Source organism: Myodes glareolus, chromosome 5 (assembly GCF_982192425.1).
Source record: "Myodes glareolus chromosome 5, mMyoGla1.1, whole genome shotgun sequence".
Classification (NCBI taxonomy): Eukaryota; Metazoa; Chordata; class Mammalia; order Rodentia; family Cricetidae; genus Myodes; species Myodes glareolus.
In genome coordinates, this window is record NC_142030.1 from 73,718,413 (window position 1) to 73,730,653 (window position 12,241).

The window sequence follows — 12,241 nt, forward strand, 5'->3', positions numbered from 1 at the left end:
GCACCATAGTGACATTTTTGCAGGAAAACAAACAAACAAAACAAAACACAGTCACCTTAGGTAAATGCAGCTTCCAAAAACTGTGGAGAATAGTTACAATACTATCATCTCTCATTCCTGGAAACTGCCATGTAACACATCACTTCTGAACGGCTTTCCATTTTCTGTAGACAGCCCCATACCCTGAAGCCATGTGCGCTCTGTGCTGTGCTGTGGGCTTGTTTGGAGTGTCTGGTCCCCAGGGTTCCTTCTCAGCCTTCCACACCACCGCAGCTGTCAGTTTCAGAGTCCGTGGCATTTTGAGGGTTTGTTATTGATTTTTTTTTTTTTTTTTTGGTAACGTCTTTGTTCTTTTTCAGTATAAAGCTATCTTCATACCCAGGTAAAATGTTTACTATGTTTTACATTCCGTGTGAGTTTTCAGCTCTCCTCTGCTGCACGATATAGTGGCAGGCGACAAATGCTGTTTATTCCTCTCTTCGTTCCCTCAGCCGTTCCCACAATGTCTGAGGAGCTTTCCGCAGTGGTTGTCCTATAGCACCTGTGCTTGTGACGGATTGCAAAGATCTTGATCACAAACTTTGTAGACGAATAAATCATGTTGCCCTGCCAAAGTGTTGGACTGCCTCAGAGAAGCCAAAGTGTTGGCTGAAATAGCCACATATACTTCTTACATGTTAGGCTTAAATGTTAAATGTTAAGCCTAAAACCACATGAACATCTTTGCACCATCTGAGATTGTTACTAAACAATCTGAGTCCCAGAATATAGGCAAACACATTTAAATGCAATAAAATTCCATTGCAGGCCTTGCATGTGTAATTCTATGATACATGAGTTACTTTTGAAAGAGTTGCTCTATGAATTTCAAGCCGTGTACCTGCAGTTTCTCAGTAACCACTAGGGGGCAAGCTTGCATGGTTGGTTCTTTAACAAATGTTGATGCTCTAAGTCTGTCCTAACAAAATCACAGAAATGGCTCAACATTACTACCCTATAGTTTTCACCTAGTGTTCTTTGTGATAGAAGAATTAACAAATAAACATTGTAGAAGTCGGACATGATATGAAAATATGACACATGTTTAATAATCTCTTAAAGAATCATTGAAATAATTTTCAAGAAATAGTTAATTCATTTTTTTCTAAGAGCTGTTGGGTGTCGGTCATGTTCTAGATACTGTTGTAAGTTTACACGAGTGAAGACAACATTTATGGTATAATAATGATTGAAAAGCAGTGTGCACTGTAATAAAGCCTGCATTTTCCACCCCTGGGTGATTGTGTGGCAATAGTCATACTATCAAGAACAAATATATTTGTCTTTTCCTTGACAATTATTATAGCAGACCAAAGGATCTACTGTGTGTGTGTGTGTGTGTGTGTGTGTGTGTGTGTGTGAGAGAGAGAGAGAGAGAGAGAGAGAGAGAGAGAGAGAGCACCAATGTCACTTCACACATGGAGAGGTCAGAGGAAATTATCAGGAGTCATTTCTCTCCTCCCACCATGTAGACTTCCACAGTTAGATTCCAGTGTTAAATGTTAAGCCTAAAGCCACGTGAGCATCTTTGTACCATCATCCCCGGCTACCAAGCTCGGGTCTGCAACCTTGGCAGCGAGCACCTTTATCCCATGAGTCATTTCATCAATCCAGAATCTACATTTTTAATAAGTTTGCCAAATGATTTTTTTATTTATAAAGCTTGACAATTATTGGTCAATATTTTCATAGTTAACACATTTAGTATGGATTAGTTAAAATGGGAAGAAGGAAAAACACTAGGTGTCAATAAACTGAAATTGTTTGTTCCCACTGATAAAGTTATAGGAAATTTTACGACAGACTTCAAAATTTTCTACTATTAGAATCCACTGTTAGAACCATAAACAAATACTTTGTTGTCTTCTCCCATATTCAGATTAAAATCACAGCTATAATCCAAAATAATTTACATCTACTGTAATGTAATGAAGAATGGTTGCTGATGAGATGGCTCAGTGGATTATGGTACTTGCCACCGAGTCTAATAACCTGAAGATCCAAGCTGGGCTAGGGAGACATCTCAGTGGATAGAATGTTTTCTATGCAAGTAAAAGGACCCCACTTAAAAGCCACACACACAGATGCATGCCTGTATCCCCAGCACAGAAGAGACAAAAGGATCCTGGAGGCTTCCTGGCCAAATAATGTAGTAAAAATGGCAAGTTTGGGAATCAGTGAGAGAGAGAGAGAGAGAGAGAGAGAGAGAGAGAGAGAGAGAGAGACTTTGTCTCAAAAAAGCAAGGTGGGTAAGCAGAGGTTAAGGAACGACATCATAACATCAACATCTGGATTCCACACAATCAGGCACAGACAAGTATACTCACACACATGGTGTGCAAACACATATACACTCCACATACACATGGAAAGAAAAGAATGAACAAGGAAAAATAATTCATAATAAAATATCTTGATTTAATATAAGAATCTTTAGATAAAGAAAACTAGCCATATGCCTAACCTGACCTATAAAATCCCACTGTGTTTTTTGTGGGGGGAGGAGGTAACTTTAAAGAATTATTTGTTACATTCTGAGTAAAATGAAGGCAAATAAAATACAAATTTATATGACAGCTGAATTCTAGAAAATCCATTATATAGTTAAATCGTGAAAATGTTTAATATGTAATTATCACTAAAGTTTCTATCATTGCAGCCTCCTACTTACACCAAAGTTTTTCAGAGCAACAAATGCTTGGGACTTTCCTACACATTGCGGAATTGTTGAAACCTGGGCCTGGACCTTCCCCACTCATTGGGTTTTTCTTTTTAAAACTTTCCCTGCTCCCTGTCACAGCCTGGACTTACCTTAAACACACCATCTTCCTTCCTTCCCCTTTCAGATGCTAGGATTACAGGCATGCACCACCACACCCAGCTCCATGCACGAAATTTTAATAATTTGTCATGATAGCATACAAGGAATCTCCTCCTGTAACATCCCCCAAATGCTGCCTAATGAAAAAATACCTTTCCCAATTACAGCCAAAAATGCAAAACCTCTTTATGAGAGTAATGAATTCTGTTTCTAGGGCATGACTTTTCTTTCACAAGTACATCACCAACAATGTGTCCTACACACATACTGATTAAGTTTAAAGAATGCAGGAACAGATGAATAACTGAACATAAGTCTAAATAACCAATTCGGAAGTTTAAAGTCGAAAGGGCTTGCTTCTTAAGGCTGCCCACACGAGCTTCTGCTCTTAAGCCACTTATAAACCGTTGCTCTCAGGCGCCTCTTCTGAAACAGGTATCACAACGACAGTAAGGATGTCAGGTTTGAATGAAATGAAGCAGATAGTAGCCTTTAAGCCAGTGGTTCCCAACATGTGGGTTGGACCTCTTTGGGGGTCAAATGACCCTTTTGCAGGGGTCACCTAAGATCATTGGAAAGCATAAATATTTACATTACAATTTGTAATAGTAGCAAAATTAGAGTTAAGAAGTAATAATGAAATAATTTTATGGCTGTGGGTCACCACAACATGAGGACCTGTATTAAAGGATTGTAGGTGGATCTTTCTGTCTGCCAGCCTGCTCCCAAATAACCACATGGAGACTTATGAAAGCTTAATCAATAGCTTAGGCTTGTTTCTAACTAGCTCTTATAACTTAAATTAACCCATTGCTGTAACTTACATACTGCCACATGGCTCGCGGCTTGTTACCTCATCTCCTACATACCATGCTTTCTCCATGTCTCCTCATGGCTCCCTTCTTCCTAGCATCCTCTCTATCCCCAAAATCCTGTCTAGCTGTTGGTCATTCAGCTTTTTATTAAACCAACCAGAGTGACACATATTCACAGTGTACAAAAAGATTATTCCACACCAAAGGGCCGCAAACCCCTCAAGCTATCATGTACTACATGCTTCGGCTGCTTTTGCTCTACCCCCCTCATTCCCACTCTCTCGCCCATGCTTTGAGTGCTCTCAGGAAAAAGATTCTTTCAGTGACCTTTTTCCTGACATCATTTTCAATTTGTTCTAGCTCAACCTGCCCATTGGCCTGGCTTCAACTGCTCAGAACAGGAAAACAGTCTCACGCAAGAATTTCAGCCAAGAGTCTCAATACTGCAAAGGGATAACCCCAAAAAATGGGGGTTCCTGCCTAGAATGTTGATTTTCCACTAAGGCAAAGCATTTCTGTTGTTTGCCCGAGCAAACGTCTGAAACAGTATCTTTCCTCTTCGTGAAAGTGCACCAGTGGTCGGGACAGCAGGATGCACCTGTTGCTGTGCCTGGCACACACAGTTATCTTGGATTCTCTTTAGCTATTACAGAATAACTTATTTTGTTTTCTTTTTATTCCTGTTCACAACTTAAACAGAAAATATGTGTTCAGTGTCAGCTTGCCAACAACCTCTGGACTAGTTCATTTAACTCTTGGTTGAAAAAGCATGAAGTTCTCCATTCTTGTTTGTTTCCAACACTGTCGTTTTTTTTTTTTTTTTTCATTGTTTCTTCTTCAACGTATCTTTCCAGGGAAGGTGATACTGGGAGTGGGTACCAGTGTTCTAACAGACTAGTTCATTGTGTTTTTCTTGCTTTGGCAGGAGAACGCAGTAACCAGTGCCCCTCTGGCTTCACCTTAGACTCACTGGGACCCTTTTGTACTGGTGAGTACAGGAGTGAATAAAATATTTTCATTTCATATAGTGTCAGCAACAGGTATCTTTCCCTTACATTTGTTTATTTTGTGTGAAAGGAGGCATGCAGTGACTCATGACAGGGTCGTGGCTCATGGCAATACCGTGGCTCATGGCAGTAGCGTAGCTCATAAAAAAGCCAGAGGAAAATTTGTAAGAGACAGATGTCGCTCTCCACTATGTGATTTCAAGGGCTCAAGCTTCAGTCATCAGGCTCCTTTACCTGCTGATTCATCTCTCTGGCTCAGCTAAAAATTACCTTTTAATCAGCTGCTGCTGCCATTTTCCTAGGTACTTAATCATCACAGCTGCCTAGGAATGTTCCACTTGATAACTAAAGAGTGGAGATGTAGAGAAGTTAAATAAACTCCTGAAGATTGCCTATTAGCAAATGGCAGACTATACTTGAAGTTAAGTGCACTGACAAAGCCCGTGTGCCTTCAATTTGGTCAGAGTCTAGCATATCAGAGGTGGTCAGCAAGTACAAAGTGAAGTGAGCAGAGAAAATTAATCTCCATCCAGCGACTTAATGAATGTGAACTCTCAGTGATCCAACACAAATTCTTCTAACCATAGAACTGCTCCGTCGTGGGTAGGATGGAATAGTAGGCCCACAGGAACCGCGAAAGCAGCTTTGTCCCACAGGTACCCTTGCAAGAGACTTCTTCACAGGGAGTCACAGTTTAGTGAATGGCTGAGGATCTCATGTGCTGCTCTTGCGCATGACCAGCATCACATAGTGGGCTGGAAGACGTAGGGTTCAGACTGCATTCAGGTCTCCGCTCTGGCCTGATTGGCTGGGAGCGTTCACTTAACCTCTGTTCTCCAGATTTGTCATGCAAATTAGAGTAGTTTCCTAAAAATTCCATCTTTGAAGAATGCTTTGGAGAATGAGTTGCAACTGCTAAGGAGCCTTTAGATTGCAGCAAAAATAAATATATTTTAACTATCACTTTTAGAATAAAATCTGAATATGTATTCACTATCAGCAATCACTTTGAGACTTCAAGTTAATTTCTCTATAACAATTCCATCCTGTGTCACTTAAAGTGTTCTCTGTTATATTTGATCCAGTTCCTAGGTATCTAAACATGATCATTTTCGTGGACTTGAACAGCTCCTTGGAAGCAGAAGTTTTGCACACTGATGGTCCTTTTTGTTTTCTCTTTTAGATGAAGATGAATGCGCAGCTGGGAATCCCTGCTCCCATACCTGCCACAATGCCATGGGAGCCTATTACTGCTCCTGCCCCAAAGGTCTCACGATAGCTGCAGATGGAAGAACCTGTCAAGGTAGTCTCAGAACTAAATAAATCCAATGACCAAGACACCCTTACCTAGGAAAAACATGGTAGGCCAGTCATCGACCAGTTTCCCCTGCCCACAGCTTTGCAAACAGTCCTCATTGCACGGAGAAAGTAAGAAAGAGAATACTGGCCAGCCATTTCTTTTATAAGGACACCCAGAAATTAGGGATGCCTGGCATAGCTCACTGAAGATCTCAGAGAGAGCAACTAACTTGTTAAAAGTCACCTAATTTATAAGTAGTCTGATCTAGTGACCGGCTTTCTAGTAGATCACAGCATGCTGCTATGAATTTATTAACTTTCTAACTCACTTCAAATGACTCAACCAAAACATTCAGTCTTCCTTATTCTTTGATATTTTCAAATGCTTTGTGGTTTCTAATCCCTGCATCGCAACAAGTTCTTAAGTTGCTTGTTTTTCAACTCACCTCAATGTCATGGCTCCTTCTGTTGTAGACATTGATGAGTGTGCTTTGGGTGGACATACCTGTCATGCTGGTCAGGACTGTGACAACACCATTGGATCCTATCGCTGTGTGGTCCATTGTGGAACAGGCTTCCGAAGAACTTCTGATGGGCTAAGTTGTCAAGGTATAATGTGTGTGTGTGTGTGTGTGTGTGTGTGTGTGTGTGTATTGCTATGTATATGTCTGTATGTGCTATGTGCATGTGTACTTACATATATGTGAGTGTACAGTTGGCTGTGCACATGTATACCCATCTGTGTGGAGCCCAGTGGTTAGCCTTGGGTGTCTTCCTCAATTGCACAACACATTATGTACTCAGGCAAAGTCTCTCACTGAACTTGAGCTCTCTAATTTAGTTGGTCTATCTAGCCAGATAGCACTGGAATTAATTGTAAACTGCCACACCCGCCTGGCTTTCATATGAGTGCTGGAGATTCAAATTCCAGTCCTCATGTTTATGGCAACCCCTTTGTCTTTTGAGCCAGCCTTCCAATCTTGAGCTTTAGACTTTCTGAATCTTTTAAAGGAACAAATGTCATATAAAGGGGAATGAACTGGAACCCGTAGAGCTAATGGGACTCCGCTCTCTCAGAAGTTAAATACAGACAGCTACAACTTGGATGTCTTGAAAGTGGAGTTGCTTGACAAGTTCCTATGGAGCTATGGTTCATAACTGTTTATAGTGTTTGTAGCACAGTAGTTTGGAATATCCTTTGCTTAATACCATTTAGGAGAACAGATCATTCAATACAACCTAATAGTGTCTGTTCCACTGCACCCCACTGCAGAAGACTCAGTGTAGACCAGGATGCTCGTTATTTTATTATTTTAATAGGGATTTTATTTTTAAATCAAGATTTAGCAGAAGGAATGGAGAGATGGTTCAACTGTTGAAAGCACCTAATGCTTTTTCAGAAGATGTGAGTTTGGTTTCCAGCACAATGTAGGGCAGCTCACAACCTCCTGGAGCTCCAGCCCCAGGGGCAGCAGAGCACTGCCCTCCGCGAGCACTCACATTCATGTACCCACATACAGTTAGTTGTACACTCATAAGCATAGTTAAAAATTAAAATCTTTTTTGACTCTCAGACAGTAGAGTATCACATATTTCCTAACACCCTCTTCGCTATGTGTCTCCTCTCCACTATAAGCTTCCTTCCACACCACATTGTGTTTGTTTCATTTTGATGAACTGCATTGAGTCACCACCACTCAGAGTTCACACTTTGCATGATCGCTCACCTTCAGTGTTGGACATTCTGTGTGTTTGCACAAATTTATGCTGGTATAGTAGTTTCATGATCCCCAAAACCCTCTGAGTCCCATGTATCCATCTCTCCCTCTCCAGCCCTCTGAAACTCATGTGTCCATCTCTGTCTCTCCAACCCTGATTTATTTACTGCTTCCATAGTGTTTCCTAGTCTAGACTATTATATTGTTGGAATTCTTCAGTATATAGCCATGAGACGGGCTCCTCTTCTTTTGCTTAGTAATTAAGGTCCTTCAAGGCTCTTTGCATGGCTTCACAATACATTTCTTTTAGGGCCAAGGAACATACTACTGTATGAATATTTCGCACTTTATTTTTCACCTACTGAAAGACACCATGGTTGATTCAAGGTTTCGGCAATTACCAGCAATTGTGCAGACACAAAAGAGTAGATCCTAAACTACAAAGCAGGAAAAGGAGAGAGGTGACTCCTCTACCCCATCAGCTATTGTGCAGGAATGGGAAAACCAGGCTATAAAAAATTATGTATAACTTGTATAAAATAATGTGATTAGAAAACAAAGAATAACTACAGAAAAAAGTAGAGGTATAGGTATGCACATAGAAGAAATATATTATTTATTTCTGTTAATGGCATTTGCTTTTGATAGCAAAAAAAAATAGGAAGAGAGATGGGGCATGCAAAAGAAGACGAGGAAAAGGGGAAATACATCAAGAAAAGTGTCCTCAAGCATTTGTTTATATATATATATTGTTTATATAAGTTCACACGCTGTGCCCTTCAAGAACTAAATTAGAGGATCTCAAATGAGGGATACTGACAGTTTTAATTTTTAGAGTAAAAAGCCTATTTCTCTTCTAGATTTGTTTAGAACAACAGAGAAGAGAAAGGAATTGAGATATATGTGACCTAGCAGAGAGGCTGTGTAACCACAAAGAGACTTGACTATGTCTAGAGGCAAAGAGAAAGATAGGACTTCAAACCTACACAAGAGGAGTGACCAACTGATGGGCTATAATCCCCATGCTGATGAGAAGGGAAGGTGGACTTCAGAGGGGCAAAACTCAGAAAGATTTCCTTAGGAAAGGGGGATCTCTCTCTCTCTTCTACTGGGACTGAGGAAGGGAGGGTACAAAGTGCTGACAGGCACAGCAGCCTTGCATTCTCCTCTTTACACTGTGAGCCAGGTCATGTTGGGATTCGTTTGGCAATGACTGAAGCCAGGGAAAGAGTTGCTGAAGCTGCTAAGTCAGACACCGTGTGACAGACTCGGTCAGGAGAGTAGCAGTCAGGTCAGGGAAAGGAGGCCGCTTGCATATGGCCCTGCAGCTGTATTAGTTTGCTTTGTTTTGTTGTCTTCCATCTTTACCCCAGTCTTTCAGCAAAATTCCAGAGCTAAAACTTCCTAGAAACAGAGGTGGAGACCACATGGTAAAATACTTAAAGCAGGCCAGAATTTAGCCAACAGAGTTCTGAACCATTAGTGAATAGCTATGTTTAGAAGTATTGGAGGAAGAACGCCCTTTCCAGCAGCTGATTGCATTAGCTGTGTAGCAGAGGCCTCAAGACTCCCTCTATCAGGTTAGTCTGAGGTCTTGAGCATGATCATCATCAAGATAAGTAAAGGATTAAATGTTTGGGATGGATTTACTCAGCTTTTCTAACAATGCATACTGAAAGTTTGGTTGTGTTTGACAGATATTAATGAATGTCAGGAATCCAGCCCCTGTCACCAGCGCTGCTTCAATGTCATAGGAAGCTTCCATTGTGGATGTGAAGCTGGCTATCAACTCAAAGGCAGAAAATGCATTGGTAAGAGTCTGACTTTGAATTCACAGTGATGATAATGGTGTAACTCTGTGAGAGAGAGAGTGTGCACATCTGTGTGCACATGTGCAGAGTCCAGAGGACATCAGTGACCTGGCCTATCACTCTCCACCTTATTCCTTTGAGACAGCATCTCTCACTGAAACTGGAGTTCACTGTTTTTCAGCTAGACCAGGCTGCCTGCAAGCCCCAGCCATCTGTGGCTGTCGTTCCATGCCATGGGGTCTGCATCACCGCCCAACCAAGTATGGACCGCGACTCCATACCTCCCACGAGTTCAATATTGTCCCAGGGGTTAAAACACAGACGCGCACACACACATACAGAGTTCAAGTCATCCTCAAGAGGAGAATGCCCAATTTATTTAGCTTAATCCGGGGTTAAAATACCCTTTGGCCCCAATAACGAAAACCCCTCTCAGCCAGGTGTGAGATCATGGTGTTGAGCCGCTGGTGCCAAGTGGCAGGAGCTTTCAGCAGGGGGTACCAAGCTGGGAACCCTGACAGACAGATAGGAGGAGATTCAGGGCGCCTGTGAGAACCCTCCTTAGCAGGTGAAATTATCATAGCAAAGACAGAAACAAGGTTCTGAACTAATCCCCTCCCTCCGGCAGGCAGAATTGGGTAGAAGAAGCTAGGCTTGTTAGCATAAACATTTCTTGCATCCTGTGCTTTGGCCTCGAGGAACAGGGAAGACAGGGCCTCACACCGTTCTCCTATTTGTGCCTTCCTACAGCACTGAGGCTATAAGTACACATGCAGCTACACTCAGGTTCTTACATGGGTTCTGGAAATTCAAACCCCAATCCTTATGCTTGTGTATAAAGCACCCTCACCCACTCATCCATCTCTCCAAACTCCTCTAATTTTTCAGTGTTGAATTATCTAAATCTATATGCAGTGTCTTAGTACTTATTCAAATACAAGCTACCAGCCATGCCCGTACTTGTAATTTGTACAAAAAGCAGAATCAAATGATATCTGATAGATGTCATGCTCCAAGCTTGAATGATAAAACCACTAGAGTCTTACAACATAATATATGTGTGTGTGAATATATATGTATGTATATATGTGTACACACTAATTTATATATACATGTATATGGGTATATGCACATTAAGTTTATATCATATATACGGATGTCTACCAACTCTGTCAATCAATGCTTTCTCATTCTGATTTAAATATACCTTGTTTGTCTTAATCACTTTTACCATGTGCAGAAATTGTGTTATGCACATGTATATTGATTTATAATTGCCTTAAAATCCTAAGGAACCTTTCCTCCTTCAGAGAAGTGGAATCATGCATTTACTTTATTTGTATTACCATTGTTCTTTTATCAAGATGTGAACGAATGTAGACAGAACGTGTGCAGACAAGACCAGCACTGTAAGAACACCCGTGGTGGCTTTAAGTGCATTGATCTTTGTCCAAATGGAATGACCAAGGCTGAAAATGGGACCTGCGTTGGTGAGTGCGATGCTATTTCCCTGACAGAGAACTTTTTAACACTAACAAGTTAAGGAAGGCATCTACAATAGGATGATGACATAAACTGAATTAGCAAGAAGATCCTCCTCCATCAGTTCCCCTAGGGCCTGGCATGCTTGAGCTCCAGAATCCCCACATCATGCATGTGAGGGAAAGGAAGCCCATTATGCAAATTTACAACCATTTTGAGCTTCCATTCATCATACATTCTTTACAAAGTTAGTTTCTACATGGACTAGAATTAACTCATGTCATTTCTAACTTTAAATTTAGCATATCTGCTTAGAACTTCACAGCAAAGCTCAAGAAAAAAATATATTTGTAGACATTTATTTTAAAATATAATAATTCTAGAACTGCTTTAACTATTAAATCAAGGGGAAGAAAATACACAAATTCTATTGACCTCAGCTTTATTCCTTGTCATCTAATCCATATCAGCTTACAGAATCGCCAGATGTCATTGATTTTCAACTTAAAATATAAAATAAGTTTTGTTTCTTCTAAGTTTCTTCTTTGTTTATCTATTCTGTACCAGCTTACATGAATCGGTAGAACTAAAAACTAGAATAATTAATAAAAAACTAAGGGGAGAGGGAGACGGATCAGCAGGGAAAGACTCCTGTAACCAAGCCAGACCACCTGGGTTCAATCCCTGGGACCCATGTGGTGGAAGGAGAGAACTAACTCTCAGAAGTTGTTGTCTGTCTTCCACATGTGTGGTGGCATGTGGAATAAGTAAATGTAATAATAAATAAAAATAAAGAGTAAAATTGGTTTGCTCTCCTATAAAAAAAAAATAGGCGTGGAAGAATTCTGCAATACAAGGTAAAATGAAAGCACCATAAAAGATACAAATAAAATTGAGCAGTGCCCAAGAGAGCACTCGTGCGATCATACGTAAGACTGTCAAAAGCACCATGGAAGTTATGGCATTTAAATTTCAGTTTGACCAGACTGTTAACTTGTGATGAAAGGGAAGGCAAGAAGGCCCTGTATTCACAAGAAATAACTAGACATGGAATACTGATCTCTTGTTACTAATTGAGGTGCGAAGAAGGTTTGTAAACCTAACAACTTCTAGGGACAAGTATTGGACTGTCACCTTCCAAATACTTTGTAGCTCTAATGTTGTGCTGATAGCTAACTAAGTGAAGCATCACATGCCACAACATCCAGCAGTGTCTAGTTTTAGGAACAGCGACTCTACAATTAGGTCT

The 12,241-nt window shown here is 40.7% G+C and overlaps 1 protein-coding gene across 2 annotated transcripts in view; it reads left to right on the plus strand.

Moving 5' to 3' along the window:
- Positions 1-12,241, plus strand: part of Hmcn1 (hemicentin 1) — a 439,601-nt gene that overhangs the window by 406,528 nt on the left and 20,832 nt on the right. For both annotated transcript variants that reach the window (XM_048431021.3, XM_087906434.1), the window contains 5 exons: positions 4,601-4,663; positions 5,866-5,985; positions 6,456-6,590; positions 9,397-9,510; positions 10,875-11,000. In XM_048431021.3, coding sequence (XP_048286978.3) covers positions 4,601-4,663; positions 5,866-5,985; positions 6,456-6,590; positions 9,397-9,510; positions 10,875-11,000 — 558 coding nt within the window. The remainder of the gene's footprint in view (positions 1-4,600; positions 4,664-5,865; positions 5,986-6,455; positions 6,591-9,396; positions 9,511-10,874; positions 11,001-12,241) is intronic.